General features: G+C 64.5%; 2 protein-coding genes across 2 annotated transcripts in view; both read left to right on the forward strand.

Moving 5' to 3' along the window:
- QSOX2 (quiescin sulfhydryl oxidase 2) overlaps positions 1–7,513 on the forward strand; it is a 32,149-nt gene extending 24,636 nt beyond the window's left edge. The window contains exons 13-16 of the mRNA XM_032866401.1: positions 252–374; positions 1,507–1,657; positions 4,576–4,764; positions 6,856–7,513. Coding sequence (XP_032722292.1) covers positions 252–374; positions 1,507–1,657; positions 4,576–4,764; positions 6,856–7,403 — 1,011 coding nt within the window. The 3' untranslated portion in view covers positions 7,404–7,513. The remainder of the gene's footprint in view (positions 1–251; positions 375–1,506; positions 1,658–4,575; positions 4,765–6,855) is intronic.
- A 3,529-nt stretch (positions 7,514–11,042) lies between these two features.
- On the forward strand, positions 11,043–18,426 carry LHX3 (LIM homeobox 3). Its single transcript, XM_032866402.1, has 11 exons — positions 11,043–11,118; positions 11,723–11,815; positions 12,572–12,736; positions 12,844–13,188; positions 13,680–13,846; positions 14,276–14,451; positions 15,301–15,537; positions 16,101–16,303; positions 16,758–16,909; positions 16,995–17,166; positions 17,978–18,426. The coding sequence occupies exons 1-11, from the start codon at positions 11,043–11,045 to the stop codon at positions 18,394–18,396; spliced, it is 2,205 nt and encodes a 734-aa protein (XP_032722293.1). The 3' UTR covers positions 18,397–18,426.
- The last annotated feature ends 2,853 nt before the right edge of the window (positions 18,427–21,279 follow it).

Consider the following 21,279-nt stretch of genomic DNA (forward strand, 5'->3'; position numbering starts at 1 on the left):
AGCTGGTGGGCGAGGCTCAGGCGGCTATGAGAGCCGGGGACCCGCCTGCGGCTCCTCCGTCCCCCTACTCTGTGCTCCGGACAGACCCCCCCACCCCACCCCAGTACTAGGGGAGAGCCCTGGGACCTCTCCCAGCAGACTGGTGGGTCTGTGTCCGGCAGACCCGACCTGGCCTAGGTCCCCAGGGACGGCTGTGCCATGGGCGGCGTCTTCCCCGAACCGTCTTTTAAGTACGGTCCTTCCTTTCACAGCTGTTCCCCGGCCGGGCGCCAGTCAGGAAGCTGCTGGAGACGCTGCAGGAGTGGTTAGCCAGCCTTCCCCTGGACAGGATCCCCTACAACGCTGTCCTCGACCTGGTCAACAACAAGATGCGGGTGAGCCCACGCCCCGCCTGTCCACGTCCTCCTGCTCTCCCTCCCTGCCCAGGGGCCCGGCCACGTCCCCCCAGCTGTGCCTCACAGGTCCCACTGTCCCTGTTCCTGGGACGCGCTTTGCGCACGCCACCTCTGCCTGTGGCGTGGTCGGCCGAGGCCACGGGAGGCGTGCTTTGACATGGAGGGAGGCCACGGGAGGCGTGCTGTGACACAGCGGACAGTGGGTGCTCGGCCTATTGTGTTACTTGTATTTGTGGTAAACGCCTCAGTCTTACATGCAAGAGGCTGATAAAATCCTGGGCTCAGTGAGACTCAGGGAGGCCCCACCGGAGCGCCCCCGGGCCAGTTCTTCTCCCTCCTACCCCAGCTCTCGGAAGCCTTCCAGTCAGGATGCGACCCGGGGCAGGATGCAAGCCCGCGCGAGCCACGCGTCGGGTGCTCACAGGCGCCGCGCTGTCCGGCAGCACAGAGACGTGCTGGATGCCGGCCTTGACCTCCCCCTGGCCTCCCCCTAACCTGGAGGCCCCCACAGGCTCCTCGGCTACAGGGTCTGTCTGCATGCATGTCCCCGTGGGAGCCACGTGCTTCAGGCCCCGTGGACAAGCCCTGTGCCAGCCGGCCTGCCGGGAGACGCAGGCCGGGGCTGTGGACTTGGCATGAGAAGCCCCTACTTGGCTGCGGGCACGTGGGCCCTGGGCTGTTAGGGTCTCGGCGCTCCACCGATGCCGCCGTGGGCCACACCTGCTCTGGCTGAGAACCGCTGGGCCGCTGGGTGGTTTCCGCTCACCCTGCCCCAGTGGGTGGTGGGGCTGGGTTAAGTGGCTCTAACGCACGAGGCCGGGAGCCCTTGACGCTTTCCTGAAGCTGCGTTGATCCGATACCACGAACCTGCCCGTCCCTGTGGGGGAAGGAAAGGCACAGGCTCCGCCCCCTAGTTTGCGAACCCCGTTGGTGGAATAGAGGTTCTGCTGTCTCGCTTGTTCGTGTTGAAGTTAAATACACGCGTAAGGAGACGTGCGGTTGACACGATTCTGGCGCATCAACACCAGGCGCAACCAGCGCCCGCTCAAGCCGGAGGACGCTCGCCAACGGCTTTAATACTTCAGTTATCTCATTCTCTCCCTGCCCCCAGATCTCTGGAATCTTCCTTACTAATCACGTAACGTGGGTTGGATGTCAAGGAAGCCGGCCGGAGCTCAGGGGCTACACGTGCTCTCTCTGGCAGTTGTTCCACACTCTGACTGTCGAAGCCGGGGCCCGCCCAGAGGCGCTGGATGGCACAGGTACGGGCTGTCCCCGCGCGGGCCCAGGGCACGCCAAGCCTACCTGCCACGTTCGCCGTGCTGGGCCTTTTGGGGTCGTGAGCAACGGTGTGTGAGGGAACATGTCCCCAGGGCTGCCCGGCCGGGGGGGGGGACGCAGGCTAAGGAGCGTGGAGGGGAGCGTCTTGCCTGCGCGGGCGCCGGGTCCTCCAGAACTCACGAGCCTGTGCGCGGCTGACCTGTGGGGACAGCGTCACAGAATGAGGGCACACCGGCCAGGAACTCCTTTCTCGCAAAAACATGACCGAGTGAAGCACGTTCAGACTTGTCTGCTTGGTGCGTGTGGCCGCGAAACAAACCAGCAGCTTAGCTTTCTGCGGGAGTGTCTGTGGGCCAGGGACTCCGATGGCGCTGGGCCTGGGCCCCCGGCTGCTGGCGTCTGGCGAACCTGCGGGCCCAGTGTCAGCTGGCACCGGGGTGTCATCAGGAGTCTGCCCTGGGTGGAGCCCCTCCCCTGCTTGCTCGTGGGGCGGTGGCAGGACTCGGGGCCTTGCTGGCGGTCGGCCGGCAGCGCTCCCAGTTCCTTGCCACATGGCAGCCGGCTCTGCAGGCCAGTCGGCGTGTACTCGGTGCGCAGCCGGTCACTTCTGCTGTGGGCCCGGTTAGCAGTGCGCAGCCAGTCCGGCCTGCCCGGGGAGGGCCGGGCCCACCGAGCGTGTGGGAGCTGCAGCCCTGGGCCGTCGCAGAGGCCGCCCACGCGGAGAGGTTAAAAGCCACAAGAGGTTAGGTCGGTGTTAATAGCGTTCGTCCGGGTGGTCACTAAAGCGGAGCTGTTGGCACTTGTGGCCCGCGCAGCAGCGAAGACGTGCAGGAGCTTTCCTGCTCCGGGCTCCGCCGTGCGCGCTTCCCCTGTGAAGCTGGCCGCTGGCCTCTGGCCGCTAAAGGCGCATCACCTTTCATTTATTGTTTATTCTCCTAAAGATTCTACATACGTACTTGACCCGGGGGGCGGCACACACAAGCCGGGGAGTGGGAGAGGGAGAAGCAGGCTCCCCGCTGAGCAGGGAGCCCAGCCGTGGCCATGGGGCTCGATCCCAGGACCCTGGGGTCATGACCTGAGCCGAAGGCAGACGCTTTGCCGACGGAGCCCCCAGGTGCCCGACCACCTGCCTCCAGTCTGCGCTTGGACCGGGCAACTGCGGACGCTGCTCTGCCGAGTGAAGGTGGGGGCTCCCTCCCTCCCCGATGTCTGTCCAGAAAGACTGAAGCGTGCGGTACGTCCTGCTCCAGAAGGAAGAGGACCAAACGCTGGGGCTTGAGAAAACCGTAGCTCTATGTGCTCAGGAATCCGTGCGGGTCACCCCAGCTCCCCACGGCCCGGGGCTTGGGAAGGACCTTGGGGCTGGGCTGGACGGTACAGGGCGTCTTGTGGCACGGCCCGTTGCTCGCACGGGCCTCACCCAACCCGGGTCCGTGGTGGGGTAGAGCGGCTCCCCGGTGCTGGGGAGTCCGTGAAGTCGCTACAGGGGACGGGCTGTGTGTGGGAACCGTCAGCAGCCCGGCTGTCCTTGCGGTGATGCGGACGGCCATGTCCTGGGGACCTGGCAGGGGGCACTCTCCGCTCTGCGGGAGCTCACAGCGCCGGGCAGGATGGCAGCCCAGCAGCAGGGCACGCCGTCGGGAAGCTCTCCGGGATGCAGGCTGGAGCCACATCAAGGAGCGCAGCTCGTGCCCAGAGAACTGGGTCAGATGGACACGGCCGGATTAGGTCTTGGAAGGTTTTTCCTCTCCTTAGTGCGTGTTTAAACCCCATCGACTAAACCGCCGCGTCCTCTAATCCCCCACAGGTAGGGCTTTATGGCTCTTGTCCTCTCTGAAGATTAGGGCATCCGGGCCGCAGTGGTTTGCTGGGGCGACAAGAGGAGGATTACCCGGGGACGCGTGGCAGCTGGTGGCGGGGAGAGGAGGGCTGGGAGCCGAGCCTCGGGAGGGCCGGCTGGCAACGTGTCCTCACCGCGTGCACACAGGCCCACGCCGCCCTCGGAGACGCGCCGAGCTGAGGAGACGGTGGCCATCCGCTCGGCCGGGGCTTCTGCTGCTCCTGGGGAGGCCTGCCCGGGTCCACGACGGGGGTGGGTGCTGGCCCTCCGTGAGCAGAACCACACACAGTGGGGAAGGAGGGGATCACAGGAGGGCTTGCTCTCGATTAAGATGGATTCTGTCTCAAAAGCACATCTTTTTTTTCCCCCCAATTATTTTCCTGCGTTTCTTTTAATGCTGACATTTAATCTGCTTTAATCTCACGGCATCTCGCTCACTGGCTCAGTCCCCCGCATTAGCTGTCTGAAGGGAGCCGCCGGCGCCAGCCCCGTGACTGCCTCTCTGTTTGCTGTTCTCAGGGGTCCTCATTTTAGTGAGACTGTGGCTGCTTCCCTCTGCCGTTGGGGGCTGTGTCCTCGGACGGTCATGTTCCGAGTTCACAGTGTCTTTACACACCGTGTCCCAGCGGCACCTGCGCCCACACCTGGGGCACACAGTCCATGTGGCATTGCCGCTCGTGGACAGGGTCAGCCTCTTGAGAGGGGACAGGTCCTCGCATCCTGCTGCCCTCTCGTGACCTGGAGGGAGCCCTCGTACGTCGCAGCCTCAAGCTGGTTTTCCCAGCTGTGGTACATGCCCTGGAGCGTGTGCTGCGCTGGACACGGGCTATGGATCTGCTCTCCAGGGGACACGAGCCACCCCTTCTGGACGTGGCAGGCGTCCAGGAGGTGCTGCTTTCTCCCTGTGTCCTTCCCGCACAGACAAGCAGGGCCGTCCCACAGGCCCTGGGGCAGGCACGGGGCCCGTTCCTGGCTCCTGACGCCAGCCCGAGCCCTGGGGCCTGTGGACACACTCCTGTAGTGCCGACGCTCTCTGTCCCCCGCCCCTACCCCCCGCAGGTCTGGAGGATGACCCCCAGGCCGTGCTGCAGACCATCCGGAGGTACGTGCGCACCTTCTTCGGCTGTAAGGCGTGCAGCGAGCACTTCGAGGCGGTGGCTGAGGAGTCCGTGGGCACGGTGAAAACCCCAGACGGAGCGATTCTCTGGCTGTGGGAGACTCACAACCTAGTCAACAGTCGTCTGGCAGGTGAGCAGAAGCTACCCTGGGGCGGCCAGGCCCGGGGCCAGAGGGGCCGCCGCAGTGGGGGTGAGGCCGTGTACACAGACGGCCGTCAGAGCGAGGCTGTGTAGACGGGTGGCTTCCCGGAGGACAGCCGAGAACGCAGCCACCCCAGGCCGCCGGCGTCCCCACCTTTCCCCACTCTTCCCCCTCGGGGAGCATGGCAGGCCCCGCGGACAGTGGGCGGCAGAGGGTCGAACCGCTGTCCAGAAAGCCGTTGGCCGCGCCGCGGTCTGCTCTCAGCGAAGCACACCGCCAAGGCGGCTTGTGTGAATGCGGCACGTGTGTCGCCTCCCGGTTAATTCAGACTCTGCCCCCAAATCACCGGCAGATTGAAATTAGGCTTAAAAATAATTCTGCTGACGGATAAGTCTTAATAGAGATGAGTAGAAAAAACCACTAAATTATTGGTTTTTATTTAATCCACTGTCAGGAAACGCTACGACCGAAGCACTAAAGAGAATTGGTTTTTCTTTGCTCTCAGAGCTGCCGTGGCTCAGCCCGCAAGGCCGTGAAACCATCGCTTGCCGGGGGTCCATCCACGGCTGTACGCTTCCACCGCGGCTCTAGTTCTGGGACCCTCCACCTCCGGGTGTGCGGCCCCCCTGCCCCCACCGCACTCCAGCCCGGGGGAGTTGTCCCGGGCAGCCCCAGTCCAGGAGCCCCGTGTGCCCCCCATGTGCTTGCGCTGCAGCAGAAAGGGGCTTTCCGCAGCCCAAGTCGTCGTGTCCCTGCTTCAATTCTGCGTCCCCCTATGTCCCCCCAGGCCCACTTCTGGCCTCTGCATGGAGGCCCAGACTCCTTGGAGGCCTCAGAGACCGGCCCTGGGCCTCACTGTGTGTGTGGCGTGTGACACCAGGCCCCGGCAGCTTCTCCGTGGTCTCCTCGTGGGCGCCTCTGCCTCATGCCCGGCGCAGACCCTGGTGGGTGATGCCTGGGCCTGTGGCGCCGGCCCCTGCCTCCCGGCTCTGTGCTCACAGGCGGGAGGAGAGCGTCTCCATTGGGTCATACCCAGTAGATGTGATTTTGTCCACGCCTACTCACGGAAGCACTTTTGGGGTGGCAGGGCACCCCACGTTGGGTCAGGGGACTCTGGGAGCCGAGGGGCACAGTGTGGCGCACCTCGTGGTCCTCATATCTGCGTGGCCGGGAGCCAGAGCTGCAGGGTCCGGCAGGGTGTCGCTCACCCAGACGGAAGGGAAGGGGGAAGGGAAGTGAGGTCAGGCTGCTGCTCCGTGGGCTCCATCAGCCGGAGGAGGGAACGCACTCACCGAGGACAGGAGGAGTCTCAGCCGTGGCCTCCGTGGACGGACCGTGGCTGAACCGCCTTGTGAGCGGATGTGGAGCAGGACGTAGCGTGACTTTAAACCTGGGGCGCTCTGCGTCTGAGTTGGCGTGCACCCAGCCGTCGGAGTGCTGGGGGTCACGGTTCCTGCGAGGAGCGGTCCTGCCGGCCGAGTCGACCCCGCGCGGTGTGGTCAGCGGGTGCAGGACAGTGCTGTGTTGCCGCCCCTGGGAGCAGGACGGGCGGCCGGCTTTGCGCGGGTTCCCACAGCAGGTCTCGCTCCCAGGATGGGTTTAGAGGTCCTGACGGGATTTGGGGGTCTGGGAGGGCCCACACGTGCCTGAAGTGCTGTGGAATGGTCTGGGCAGCCTGTGTCCAGGGGCAGGGACTCCGGGGGTCTGTGTGGCCGTGGACCTCAGATGCACCTTAAGAGGGGAGAGGACAAGCAGAGACGGGGCATGAGCAGGGGCCTCGGGGTCACGGGGAGGCAGAGTAGCTGCAGGCGGGAGCGGGGTCTGGCCAGGTGGATGGCACCGTCCAAGCGAGGACCCTTCCCTTGCTGTGGCCACGAGGCCCTGCCAGAGGTTCCGGGGGGGAAACGCCATTTGTGTGGGGGGTTTGGGGGACGGGCATCTGTGCAGGAGTGATGGGTGTGAGGCCAGGAGCACTGGGAGGTCACGGTGCAGGTGGGTGGACAGGGGAGGCGTCTGCGGGACATCGAGCAGTTGGGTCACCAGAGATCCCTTCACCGTTGCTCTCCCTCCCCGTCCCAGGCCATCTAAGTGAGGACCCCAAGTTTCCAAAGGTTCCGTGGCCCACCCCGGATCTCTGCCCAGCCTGCCACGAGGAGATCAAGGGCGTGCACAGCTGGAACAAGGGCCAGGTGCTTCTGTTCTTGAAGCAGCACTACAGCGGTGACAATCTCGTGGACACGTATGCGGCAGACCTGGGGGACACCAGCGAAGGACGCGGCCCACACCAGGGCGGGGAGCAGGAGAAAGGCCTCGCCTCCTCAGGGAAGCCTCGGAGAGACCAGCGCACCGAGAGTCTCCGTCCACCCAGCGTGCTGCCTCCCAGACCCCGCCTGTCGGACGGCTCGCAGCTCGGCCTGGACGGGAGACTGCGGAGCGCGCGCGGAGCTGAGGGCCGCAGGGAGGCGGAGGTGGCTGTGCCCTTCCTGGGGATGGGCTTCTCTGGCCTGGACATGAGCCTCTGCGTCGTGCTCTACGTGGCCTCTTCCTTGTTCCTGATGGTGATGTACTTTTTTTTCCGAGTGCGGTCCAAGCGGTGGAAGGTCAGACATCACCGGCCGTCCGTGTAGGAACTGAGCGGGACCACAGAAGCGCCTTTGGGGAAACAGCCCCACCAGGCCACCTGCAGCTTTCATAGGAGATCAGGGATTTTATTAACAGCGAGACCTGGTTTTACTTCCAGTGGTGGGCACGTTGGCGTTTGCCGTGGGCCCGCGTGCCCTCCTGGCGTGCTCCCTGGACGCCTCTACAAGGCTGACAGCAAAAATGTTTCTGTATTTTCACTCTCCTCGGTCTAAGAAAAGGGGGAGTCCAGGCCAAACAGACAGATTTTCCCAGCTGCCTTCGTCCCAAGTTTCTAGACACACGTCACCTTCCGCAAGCCTGGCTGGGGATTCCGAGAGCAGCCGAGCCCTTGTGCGCCGGGAGGCTGGCGGGCGATTGCACATGGCCAGCCTGGGCCCCGCGGAGCTGCAGCGCCCGGTGAGCTCGTCCTGGCGGGGGTGACGTGTGTACGATCGTCAGAACCTTTAAGGCTGAACCCCAAATCTCATTTCCCAGAAGCTGTTTTACAAAAGGTCCTGGCCCAGGACCCCAGTCCCCCAGGCTTTGGTGATTGATTTTTTACCATTTAATGATTTTTCACACACTGTGTGTAAAACCCAAATCACTTAGAGGTGAATTTGCTCCTGGAGATGTAAACAGACAAAATGAGCAGGCGCTGCCTTTTCGTGGAGATGCTTTATGACGTCGCTTTGTCCACAAGTATAGCTGCGTCCGTCCACTCCTGTCACTAGGACGGTACGACCGTCTTCTCCACTTCGCCCAGCACCCGCTGTGATCCCGAACTAACGCCTGCTGACCAGGGACTGACCAGGGGTGTGTCTTGGGGGGGCAGCAGGCGAGCTGTCAGGAGCTTGAGTTCCTGCAGGGGGACGGGGGATGGGATGGGGGACAGGGACTGGCTGGGGGATGGGGTGGCAGGGGACGGGGGTGAGGGATGGAATGGGATGGGCATGGGATGGGGGCAGGACAGGATGGAGGACAGAGAATGGGGGACTAGAGCACAGGGAATGAGGGATGGGGTGAGGACAGGGTGGGGGGACAGGGGAACCGGATAGGGATGTGGTAGGGAAAAGGGAAAGGGGGGATGAGGGCAGGGGACTGGGGGCGGGGTGTGGGATGGGGCAGGGGACAGGGACATACAGATGAGGGACGGGGGATGGGGCTCCGTCTGCAGCTTCCTCAGCTGCTTGGCTTCCGTGGCTTCTCCAGAGGTTTCTTCCCGTCGGGCTGTGCGTCGCCCCTGGAAGCCCGTGTGCTCACCTCGTATGCTCCGGCGGTGGCTGTACCCCCGGTTACTGAAGACCTGGAACCTGGAAAATGGCCGGATCCACCCACAGAATCCACAGGGGGGTGCTCAGCACCACAAATGAAACTACCTTCTGGTTCACGTCCAGTGTGTTTCCTCCCCAAAGTACATCTCCGCACGCGGCGTGGTCTGGGATGAAGGTGCAAGACGCCAAGGCCACGACCGCCACAAAAGCCAGGGATGGCCTCTCGGGGTTCGTGGTAACGTTGCAGTTGGAGGTCTCCGTTATTTGAGGGACAAGTGTGCGTCTCCCTGAGGGGCCGGGTTTCCCCCAGACCCTGAGCAGTCGGGGGCAGGTGGTGTGCCAAGGCGGCCATGGGACATGTGTCTGGTGTGTGGGTGTGGACGTGGCCGCATGCCTCACGTGGCCTGCTAGGAATTGGACATTAACTTTGGGCAAGGTTTAAGGTCTATTTTCTAAAGTTGTAAGCATTTAGATTAATGAATAGAATAGTTCGGTAATTTAAATGTGTATTTATTTTTGATGGAAGGATTTTGATTAAAAAGAAGCTAATTGATGTGGCAACATCTGAAATTTCTTACCTGTAAGAAAAATAAACATTTTGTATTTAAGTGAACTATAATGTGCACATTTTAAAATAAATCTGACGTTTGGAAGGACTGTAATTCTTTCGAAAATGTGAGCTTGTTCTGGCGGGGATAGGTGGGGGCACAGAACGGACCCCTCCTTCCCTTCCGGAGTTTGCGGACTGGGCGTCTGAAACCCTGGGGTTCCTTGTATTGAGCCTCTGGTTTCGGAAGACAGCCCAGGACTTGGGTGGAAAGTGAAAGATGGAAGATCAATTATAGATTATCTTCTCAGGGCTGATGTAGTTGGGGACCAGCCACAGGACCACAGCCTTCACGCATGTCACACGGTAGATCGATGGGACGCAGCAGGGATGGATACGTGGGAGTCCTGTGACTTCATGATGCACCAGGGGCGCCCTGGTGACTGGAGCCCCGGCCCAGCCAGTGCTGGACACGGCTCTCCTCGGCCGCCCCACTGACGCCCCACCTGCACGCCCCAGCACGGCCTCTAGCCAGGGCTTTACCCCCAACACCTGTTTGCTGCCTCGGGTTCTGAACTATGGATTCCATCTGCTTCTACCTTTGTTTTGTTTTGTTTTGCTGGGGGCGGGGCGGGGCGGGGGGCGGGCACTCTGGGCATGGTGGCTTCTGAGGGACCTGCTGGAGGTGATTCCCGTGGATCCACCTTCCGAGCCAGGCTGTGTGCTAGCTATAGGTAACCCCTTCCCTCAGAGAGGGAGCCCCTGTGTGCCCTCCAGGCAGGGCACAGACCATTCTGCCATTCCGGGTCTGTGTGGTGCTGTGTTGGCAAGGGTTCGCCGTCTGGTAACCCCTCCCAGCTCTTGTGTCCTGAGCGGTTCCTGCTGGGGGCGCCCCTGTGCCCCTCCTCAGCTGCCCTGTGGGCACAGGGTGAGCTGCTGCAGACCTGGGGAAGGTTGTATGGGCAACAGGTCCCTCAGGACAGCAGCAGCCTTGTGTGCCGGGCCACACCTAGAGCCAGAGAGGCATGGGGGCTGGGGCTGGAGGCCGGTGGGGCTGAAGCGGCAGAGTCCTGGACACTGACCTGTAGGGCAAGGTGGAGCCCCCCCCCCCCACTTGCTTCCAATTCCCAAGCCCGGACCAAGGCTCTGGGCAGAACTGGCTGCCCCTGGCGATGGGAGGAAAGGTGGGGTGAGGCTGGCTGAGGGGCTGGGGGTGGGAGGGTACGGACAAGGGCCTAAGAAGGGGAAGTCGGTAGGGGGAATCTGGCAGGTGCTTGGTGGAGAGACTGGAAACCAAGGGAGGTGGGGAAAGTGAGGAGGGAGCTGGGAGGAAGGCAGGCAGTGGTGGGTTTGCTGGGGGAGGCAGGTGAGGGGATTGCAGACCTAGGGAGGTAGGGTGGTGGGGAAGCAGGATGGGGGAACAGAGTGGCTGGCAGGGTTTGGTGGAGGCGGAGAGGGGGTGGGGGACAAGGGGCCTTGGGAGATGGGGAGGTGGGCGGGGCAGGGGGAGGCAGGCACAGCGACGGCAGACTTAGGGAGGTGGGATGGTGGGGAGGGGAGCTAGGGGAACAGAGTGGTGGGCGTGGTCAGGGAAGGTGGGGAGGAGTGGGGGACGGGGCCCTGGGGAGGTGGGCGGCTGGTCTGCTCATTCAGCACCGTGGACAGCGCCCAGGCCCGAGGCTCCCGCTGCCCGAGCTGCGCCCATCGGGTCGCGGTCCCGAGTCATCTGGGCCTTGGGGAGTTCTGAGCCCTCCCAGGGTCGCAGAGGAGGAAGGAGAGGGGCAGCCTGGACCACTTGGACTCCCGTCTCCGGCCTGGCATTCGTCATGCTGCTAGAAACCGAGCTCAGTGGAGACCGAGATCGGCAACAGGCCTCCATGGCCGCTGCTGCCTGCAGCTTTGGTAGGACTCGGGGTAAGGGCCCCTGCGAGCCCCTCGGCCTCCAGCCCAGGCAAGATGACCCCAATGGGAGAAATGACTAGGACAGCAGAGTGGCAGAGGGATGGTGGGGAGAAAGGGACCCAGACACAGCAGAGAAGAAGAAATTCTGGAGAAATCACGGTGTGTGGGGGGGGAGGCAGCACCCATGAGAGATGGGAACAGTGGCGAGGGGATGCAAGTCTGGCAGATCCCGTGGGCAGAGGGTCTGGAGTTCGCTGCGGTGGCTCCAGAGGCCATGGGCTGTTGTGGAGGACCCTGAGAACAGAAGGGGCCTTGCAGGAACTGCTGAGGGGAAGGGATAGGGCAGAGTGGAGACATCAGTTTCCTCCAGAGACCCCACACCCCTCAGCTCTCCCACACTGCCCCACAGTGCAGAACTGGGACCCCTGGGCTGGGTCTCCCACCTAAATTGCCCTCCCAAGGACCACTCGATCACCATGGACGTTGGAAAATAATGGAGGCATTGTTGGCAGGCCAACCAGATGCAGAGCATGTGGGGTGGCCGCCTACTGGACCCGCTACCCACCTGCCCCTTCCCCCCTCAAACCACACATGGTCCCTCTAGGCAGGGCTCTGCAGCAGCTGACACTCCACGGCCAACATCCCAGTGCGCCCAGCACCCGGCTCACCGGCTTGTGCACCCTGGCCCTGTCCTCTGGTAACAGTGTCTTGCACAGGGAAGTGTGCAGTGCTGGTGGTATGAGCCTTTGCTCAGATCCGTGGGGCTGACCCTGGGGATCTGGGAGGGCACTGTGCTTTTCCTGCCCACATCCTTCCAGGCTTGCCTCCTTAGTAAAACGCACAGACGAGGTGACCGGAGGCCAGGATACGGAGCAGGGCGAAGACTGTCCTATACCACGGGACTCTCCCAGGTGGAGAGATGGGGAGGCTGGCAGAAATCTGCTCACCCCCATCACTGCCTGAGGCCCCTGCCCTCACCATGCCCCATGCTGCAATGACCCCCACACTGCTGTTTCCTAATTATTGGGGACGAGGTGTCCTCTGGGCAGGAGCAGCTGCCCTGGGTGGGGGGTGCATCTCTCTCTATACAAGCATGGGTGGGTTCCTACAGGCTTACCCTTTGGATTGGGGACAAAATGCCGGAAGATCAGGTGTGGGACTGCCTTCTGTGCAAGCTGGTGTGTGGAGGGAAGTGAGGACGGACCTCCAACTCCCCCAGCTCTGTCCTTCCTGACCTGAGTCCTGGCCAATGACTGGGCGGAGGACACCGGGTGTACCTGCCGAGAATCGCCCCTCTCTGTGCCCATTCTGGTGGCAGTTCCCAGGGTGGGGCCCAGAAGCTGGTCACAGCTGGGAGGTCTAAGGTCGTGTCTGGCTCCTGGTGGCTTTGCTTTGAGCCTTTGGGCGCCACACTCACCCTCTCTGGGTCCCGGGTCGCGTTCTTGCGGACCAGACGTTGTCACCAAGCCTCCCAGACCCGGCTCTCAAGCGGCGGTGGGACGCGGCTCCCTCCCGAACGGTCCTCCCGGGACCCTCAGCCTTCCCGCACTCGAGCACGCCTGGAGCCCAGGCCTCCGCCCGCGGCCCGCAGCGCGGGGCAGGAAGCTTCGGGGCCCGGGTGAGCTCCCGCGGGCAGCCCTGGCCCGGCTCCTCCCCTGACTGTCCCCGCCCTCCTCGGGCCGGCTACTCGGGTGGCGTCTGGGCACCCCGAGTCCCCTCGCAAAGACGCGCGTAGCCAGCGGACGCCCGCGGCGCGTCTCAGCGACCCCCGGCCCCGCCCCGCGCCGCGGCCCCGCCTCCCGCCGCTCCGCCCTCCGCGCGGCCTGAGGCTCCGGGCCCCAGGGCGGCCCGCGGGCGCAGCGCCCAGCAGCGCGGGGAATAGCTCGGACACCGGCCTGGGGCCCCGGAAGCCGTGGCCTCCCCGGGCCGCGGGAAAGTTCGGGGCCGGAGAGCCGCGGCGCCAGGCGACGGGACCCATGGAGGCGCGCGGGGAGCTGGGCCCGGGCCGCGAGTCGGCGGGCGGCGACCTGCTGCTGGCGCTTCTGGCGCGGAGGGAGGACCTGCGCCGAGGTGGGTGCCCGGGCTTGAGCGGCTGCACGGGGAGACCCGGAGGTCCTCGCTCCTTTCCGGGCTTGGCCACACAGAGGGCGGGAGACGGGGGACCCGGGCGGGCGTGGAGGCAAGGGCCCCAGCACGTCCCCAACCGGGCGCCTCAGTAGCGAGTTAGCGCGTCGGGGCCCCTGGAGCCGTGCTGTCGGTTGCGCGGTCGCAGCGCCCAACAGCCCAGGCCAGAGAGTACTTGGGGTCCCAGGACCGATTTAGGAAAGCCTCTCCCTTATCCGGAGAGCATGTGGAGAGCAACCGTGCGAGCCGGTGACCACTGGACAAGAAGATGCCCGACAGGGCTGACGGCACCCAGATAGTCCACACTTTCGGGGGAAGAGAGTCAGAGGCAGGGCCGGCGTGTGTAGCTGGAGCCCGCTGGCAGATGTCCCTAGTTGAGGTCTCCTTGTCTGCCCCACACGGACCTGCTCATCAGCGGCTCCCAGGCTGGTCCTCAGGACCCTTCCGGAGGAAAGACCCCAGCTCCTGCCGCACCAGTCCTGCCCCCGCGGCTCCCTCCCACGCTTTGGCTCTGGAGAAGGGCAATCGCCAGTCCTTCTCCCAGGCTTCGTCGCCTGCGGGACCACAGGATGGAGACAGAGGCGGGCCTGGCCGCGTGGGGAGTGTCAGGGACCCAGCAGGTGGGAAAGAGCTTACATCCAGCTGTGGGGTCTCTTTCGTCCCCTACTTATTTATTTATTTATTTATTTATCCAACGGTTCCTGGGAGGGGTTGGCCGCAGGGGCTGGGAGAAAGGGGTGGGAGGTGGAGGGAGAGGGAGAGAGGGGAGGCACACTCCCAACGCGATCGCTCAGGAGAGCTGGCCCTGAGCGGGCGGGCGGGCGCGAGGCTCCACTGCGCCCTACCATTGCTGAGGGTAGGAGACCCCGCCGAGGCTGGAGCCACCATGCAGCGTAAGGCCCGGGTCGCAGGGCGCGTCGGGGAGCAACAGGGGCCCAGTGGGAGCAGCTTTTGCCGGACGCGGGGCGAAGGGCAGCTCGGCCCGGCGCTGTCCCGGCCACGGTGCTGAATCCGCGCTCGCTGGCCTGTCTAGCCACCAGATCTAGGCCGGCTGCGCTCGCCCTTCTGCCGGCGCCGCCAGCGAGGGCCCCCCGCCCACCCCAACCCCCGGAGCAGGGCACCTCCCCACGCTCCACTGGCGCTGGGGCCGCAGTTTGGTCCGATGCGGGACCGCATCCTCAGCGAGTTTCCTGCTGCTGGGCGAGGGAGGTCAGTCGATCAGGGTGCTTTCAGCCTGGGACGCAGGGAGGCCCTTCTCTGGTCCTCCCACCCACTGCCGGCTGACCTGGAGCCGGAGGGGTCTCTGGCCGGGGAGGGGAGCATGGCCAGGTGGGTGCAACGTCTGCGCAGGCTCCAGCTCCTGCTGCTGGTTCTTTCCTCTCCAGAAGACTTTTCTAAACCAACAAGGAGGTTCACCCTGTGAGCACCCTGCAAAGCCCCACATGGGCCAGTGGCTCCCGCAGACCACCCCTCGAGTTTCCCCAGCCTTGTTTCCCCAGAGGCCTGCAGTCACACGGTGGCAGAGCCGAGTGTCAAGTAACTCATGTCAGGCACCGACACTTGAGTATGGTGACAGCGATCCAGTTGTCCAGTCCGTGTACAAGGACCTGCGAGGGCTCCCAGAGATGGGGAGGACACCAGTTTCTACCTTGGTGCCTGAGCAGGGTTGGGTGGCCAGGCTTCAACAAGGGACCTCCAGCTGCAAGGATACTTAATTGCACAAAATAGCGATGGGGATTGGGCGGTACGCACCCCGGGACCACGAGCACCTTACCTCCTGCTAGACAGCTCCTGTGGTGGGGTTTTCATTTGAGCTCAATGTGCACCCTTGGTGGTCGCTGGGAACATTTTGCAGTTGATGGTATCTGGCCGAATGGAATGGCCGGGGCCCCTTCCTGCTCACGGGCACATTTCTAAACCTATTTCAGTTTTCCCAAATTTTAACTGTGGGCCAGGCTGCAGACCTGGTTGTCATGCACTCCCTACACCCGGGAACCAAGGGGGTGTGCGGGGAAGGGGGTCTCCTGTGGCAGCCCCGGGCCCCGCGGGCTGGACTAGGAAGGGGACTCCAGTGCTCCCACTCCGTGCGGTGCCTCTGACCTCGGTGGCTCCTTGGCCTGCAGAAATCCCGCTGTGTGCAGGCTGCGACCAGCACATCCTGGACCGCTTCATCCTCAAGGCACTGGACCGCCACTGGCACAGCAAGTGTTTGAAGTGTACTGACTGCCACGCGCCCCTGGCCGAGCGCTGCTTCAGCCGCGGGGAGAACGTCTACTGCAAGGACGACTTCTTCAAGTGAGCGTGGCCGCGGGCTTGTGCGGGAGGGCAGGGGTGCAGTCTGCTCCTGCAAGGCGGGCCCCTCCTCTTACCCAGGCCAGGGTGCGGGTGGGGAATCTCCACAGGCCACTGGGCCTGGCTGGCTGGGCAACTCAGTTCTCTCCAAGTAATTAATTTTGCAAATCATAGAAACACAGTCATTCAAAAAGACGACCCCAAGTTTACAGAACTTGATTGGATTTACTCCGTCTTGATTTCGGTCTTGTTTTTGTCTTCAGTGCTGGGGAGGGGGTGCTTTTCGAGCACAGGCCTCTGGGGTCTAACGGAACTGCCCTATGGATCCCGCTTCCCCACTGGGACACGGAGGTCAGGGCGGCGAGGCTCTTCCCCGGGGCCTCTGGTTCCCTTCTCCGTATTCTGTGCGGCTCTGTGGGGGCTGCCGGGCCGACGACTAGGGGCAGGGCCCGGGTGAGCCTCCCTCCTGAACCGCCCTGGGCGGCTTCCCGCTCCTCGTTCTCCAACCCGCTCCCGGCGAAGGAGCCGCGGACGCTGCGCTGAGCCGCGCCCTGTGCGTCCCGCAGGCGATTCGGAACCAAGTGCGCCGCGTGCCAGCTGGGCATCCCGCCCACGCAGGTGGTGCGCCGCGCCCAGGACTTCGTGTACCACCTGCACTGTTTCGCCTGCGTCGTGTGCAAGCGGCAGCTGGCCACGGGGGACGAGTTCTACCTCATGGAAGACAGCCGACTCGTGTGCAAGGCGGATTATGAGACGGCCAAGCAGCGCGGTCAGTGGGAGGGTCCACCCACCTCCTTTCCCCGTCTGCAAAATGGGGCTGGGGTCCGTCTGTTAGGGGCGCGGAGGGATCCCCACGCCCAGCGCCCGCCGCAGCTCCCTCGGGGGCGCAAACTTAAGCGCCTCCCCACCCCCCGCCAGGAGGGGTGGGGGCCCGCCCAGGTAGGGACGATCCACCGGCTCCGAGGAAGCCTGGCTCCAGGGCCTTAGCGGCCTCCTCCCACCCTCGGGGGCGCAGGGAGTTCGGTCTGAAATGTGTGGATTTTCGCCCCAAACCCTTGACCGTGAAGATCCGTCCCTACCCACAGCTTTGGAACAAAGGGGAACCCGGGCGGAGGCGGGAGGGGAAAAGGGCAGCCGCCCCTCCGCCTTTACTGCGGTGTCCCCGCGCCCCGGCCGGGTGGGGGGCGGAGGGGCCCAGCCTCACTCCATCCCTCGCGGCGCAGAGGCCGAGGCCACGGCCAAGCGGCCACGCACGACCATCACGGCCAAGCAGCTGGAGACGCTGAAGAGCGCCTACAACACGTCGCCCAAGCCCGCGCGCCACGTGCGCGAGCAGCTCTCGTCGGAGACCGGCCTGGACATGCGCGTAGTGCAGGTCAGCGCCCGCGCCCCGCGCCCGCGCCCCGCGCCCCGCGCCCCGCGCCCCGCTCACCCGCCCTCCGCCGCTCGCCCCGCCGCAGGTGTGGTTCCAGAACCGCCGCGCCAAGGAGAAGCGGCTCAAGAAGGACGCGGGCCGGCAGCGCTGGGGCCAGTACTTCCGCAGCATGAAGCGTGCCCGCGGCGGCCCCAAGTCGGACAAGGACAGCGTGCAGGAGGAGGGGCAGGACAGCGACGCCGACGTCTCGTTCACGGGTACGGCGGGCCGCCTCGCCCCCAGGGCGCCACTCGGGAGGCCCGCAGCTCCCGCGCCTTGCGGTCCCCGGGAGCCTGCAAACGGGAATTTCCCAGTCAGGGGCTGCCCTGGCCTTTTAAAAGCGTTCACAGACTCTGGTCTCCTGTCCCCAAGCCCTGCGGTTTGGCCCATGGGGCGCTCAGCTGTCCCCCTGGTGGGGAACAGCCCCCAAGACCCACGTGACTCTCAGCAGGCTTTCTCTGGGGAAGGGGTCCGACCATTTCTGTGGCTCCTGGTCCTCACAATGATTTTCAGGAAAGTGGGCTGTGGTTTCGGGGTGAGTGACAAAAAACTCTCTGCTGTTTGGAGTTGGGGGGTTTGGAGTTGGGGGGCGATCCACCTGTCTCTGTGGGATCTAATCATCTTATCCCATCTGTGAGTGACCCCATACTTACCCCTTAATGCCCATCCACAGACAGTTTGTGCAAGAGATCCTCTCTGGCTGCATGGTGACCTTAGGCCACTCGCTCTGCCACTCAGAGCCTCAATTAAGTCATCTGCAAAATGGGCGTGGGGCCGCCCTTCTCCAGGCAGCCTTGCAGATTATCCCGTCACCCTGGGCCCTGGCTGGCCTGTTCCTCGCCCGGATCCCGCAAGGGGATCCCCCCAAGACACCAGGTGGGACTGAGATGAACAAAGGCGACAAGCACGGAGGCAGAGGGAGGCCTAAGTTCTGAGAGCCGCAGAGGCTTGGGCTGGCCGATGCAGGCTGGCCACGAGTCCCCCAGAGGAGGGGCGGGCCCTGAGCATCGCCGTCTGTTTCCATTGCAGATGAGCCAGCCGTGGCCGAAATGGGCCCTGCCAATGGCCTCTACGGAAGCCTGGGGGAGTCCACCCCGGCCTTGGGCAGGCCTGTGGGAGCCCCAGGCAGCTTCCCACTGGAGCACGGAAGCCTGGCCGGCCCGGAGCAGTACCGCGAGCTGCGCCCCGGCAGCCCCTATGGTGTCCCTCCATCACCAGCTGCCCTGCAGAGCCTCCCTGGCCCCCAGCCCCTTCTCTCTGGCTTAGTATACCCGGATGCCAGCTTGGGCCTGGTGCCCGCGGGGGCCCCAGGTGGGCCCCCGCCCATGAGGGTGCTAGCGGGAAACGGACCCAGCTCCGACCTGTCCACAGGGAGCAGCGGGGGCTACCCCGACTTCCCTGCCAGCCCCGCCTCCTGGCTGGATGAGGTGGACCACGGCCAGTTCTGACCGAGGCCCCCGGCTCCACCGAACTCCGGACGCAAGGGGTGTGGGAAACAGTGCTGGCCCTGGCTGGGGGGCCCGAGGCGACCCTCCCCTCCTCTCCCAGAGCCCAGCACCTCGGCAGGAAAGCAGGTGCCACGGGCGCCCGCAGGGGACAGGATGAGACCTCAAAGGAGGGCTCCTTTCTGCGGAGCGCCCAACCCCGCTCCCCTCCCTCGGGGGCAGAGGGACTCCAGCGGCTCCTGTCCGTGCCCGCTCCGTCTCAGACACAGGCCGCCAGCCTGGTGGCCGCCAGCGAGCCGTGTTTTGTAAGCAGATTTCTCCCTTGATCGACCAATTAACTGGACGCTTGCTGTTTCTAGACACGAAGCATCCCCCCACCCAGGCTGGGCCTTCCCCCTGCCGCGCTCCAGCCCAGGGCCACGCCGTCTTTGGGCTGGAGGAGGCTTTACTGTCTGAAATGAAAACACAGAGCACGAACCATGCTTCTCTTTCCGGGCTCCATCTCCCTGATGGAGGCCCACTTTTGGTCAGAGATGGGCCTCTTCTGTCTGGGCAAGAGGCGGCCAAGCAGGGACCACACCCGTGTCCCTCTGGTCCCAACACCCACCTCCCCCAGGAGCCTCCTCTCTGGTCTTCCCTGGGGACCTGGCTCTAGAGCTTTCTGTTCTTGACTCTACCACCTGTCGGGAGGAGACACCCCTGCCGGGCCGCCCTTCTTCTCCAGGAGCAACGCGTTAAGGTTAAGGCCGTGGGGACCTCCCTCCCTGCCTACACCAAATTTCCATCCCCTCCCCCGTCACAGCTGCCCCTGGCCCTCGGCGTCCAGGCCACGCCCAACCCGCTGATTTCCGTTGCCAAACAGCCTGCAGCCCTCCCTCTCGGACTGGGCTCTAGCTGCCGGAGGACTGGGCGGCCTCCTCCACCCAGCGCCTGTGGCCGCCTGCCCCAGACCCCGAGGCCAGCGGTGGGTGAGACCCAGTTGTCCCCGCAAACCTGCATCCCAAGCTACCTGTCAGTTCTGTGGACATCCCGTGTTTTTTATTTACTCTCTGACTATCAGCTCTTTCCAAGACTTCAATAAATTTGTCAGTGACAGTCGAGAAGGTCCGGGTCTCTAGTGCGGCGGGGGGGTGCACGGGCGCAGGGGCATTGGGGGTGGAGTGGCTCTCCGAAAGCGGGAAGCCGTCCGTGGCAGGGACGGCACTTGCTGTGAGTTGGGCCCCTCTGTCCCTGGAATTTGGCCAAACTTCTGAGCACCGGAAGGGGAGGTGGGAAAACCTTGTGCCCAGCCACTGGGGGGTGGGCTGGTGCACGGGTACCCGGGCCCTGGGAGAGGCGGGGGCTGGGGTGACGGGAGTGTGCTCCCAGTGGGGAGCGGCAGCAACGGGTGGGGGCAGGGCAGCCAGACCCAGCCCATCCGGAGGTTCCCGGTGCAAGGTCCCGGGTGTCTCCCGACTTGGATTCCAATCCTAGCCATTTGCTAACTTGCTGTGTGATTCTGGGCAAGTGAGCTGCCCTCTCTGAGCCCTGTCGTCCTGCAAAGTGGAGACACTGCTCGCAGCTCCTCCAAGGGGAGGCGTTAAGAAGAGAGTCGATGCTCACCAAGCAGGTGAGTGCTCCCTGGAGGGCAGGACTGCGGCCTCCCGCGGGACAGCTGGGCATGTAGGCGGGTGGAAGCCTGAGTCCCCAGGGCAGGGGAAGAGTGGTGGATGGTGGGAGGGAGGCGGGGTGTTCCATGGGAGCTGTCCTCGCTGTCAAGACATCAAAGAGGCACTCACGGGAGCCCCGGGGACTGGGAATTGGGAGGTACCAGGAGAGGAGTTGGGGCTAGAAGGGGCCCCCGAGGCCGTTCCATCTGGGGCTGCGAACAGGGAGTGCAGCTGGGGGTGTCCAGACCGCACTGGAGCAGGAGGATGAGACGGTGGCCCGTGAGACGGTGGCCTGTGAGACAGCGCCCACCGTGAGCAGAGTTGTGGCGCCGGGAAGTGTGACGGGCCTGGGTTGGCCTGGCAGGGGGTGCTCAGAGGTCAGGCCTCCCCAGGGTGGGGCAGGGGAAGGCCCTGGGGCTGGTGGGGCGGGGTCCTGCAGCGGTCTACCTCGCACTTCCTCCCGGGGGCTGGGGAGCCCCTGGAAAGGAAAGCAGCCCGGGCTGAGTTGTGATCCGGGCAGGGGTGGGGGGCACCAGGGTGGGCGCTATCTGACCCGGCCGCCGTGGGGGGCGGGGGTGTGCGTGTGTAAATCCTCAAGTCGTCACCCCTCCTCCCGCCTTGAGCCCCTCCCCCAGGCCACCCGGGGCCTTTTAGGCGCTGACAGGTTAATAAAGTGCTAAGTGTCCCCATGGGGCCCTCCGCCTGTTGGCAGTTGCCCACCGAGCTCGCTCCAGCTGGCGGCGCGTCGATAATCCCGGAGCCGAGTCGGGGCGGTGGCCCCGGGGTTGGCAGCCTCTGAGACCCCTGGGGGCTGGGCCCAGCCCGCGTGTGGGAAGCCCGAGACCCCGGCTGGTGTGCTGGAGGGACGGGCGCGTTGGGCCCAGGCACCCGGTGGAGGCGTTTGGCCGTCAGACCCGCAGCCGGCCTGCGGTGCTCACTCGCCCCCATCTCTGGCTTTGGCGTCCCCATCTGAGCGGAGCACCCCCCGGGTGGAAACACAGCTCCATATCCGGGCGCCACCACGAAGCTGGGTGCCCGGGGCCCTCGCCGGGACTGGCATGGCAGCGGGCACTGCCCAGACCCAGACCGGCGTTACCAGCAGGCATCAGGTGCCCCCGGGCTGGGGGGCCACCTGGGTGGGGACAGCCCTTGAGCTTGCTAACCTTTTTTGGGGGGTCGGGGGGGGCGGGTAAGGCTTATTAACCTTTGAACCCATAGATGTCTGACATTATCAAAT

The sequence above is a fragment of the Lontra canadensis genome, unplaced genomic scaffold, assembly GCF_010015895.1.
Source record: "Lontra canadensis isolate GAN:19392208 unplaced genomic scaffold, GSC_riverotter_1.0 scaffold30, whole genome shotgun sequence".
Taxonomy (NCBI): Eukaryota; Metazoa; Chordata; class Mammalia; order Carnivora; family Mustelidae; genus Lontra; species Lontra canadensis.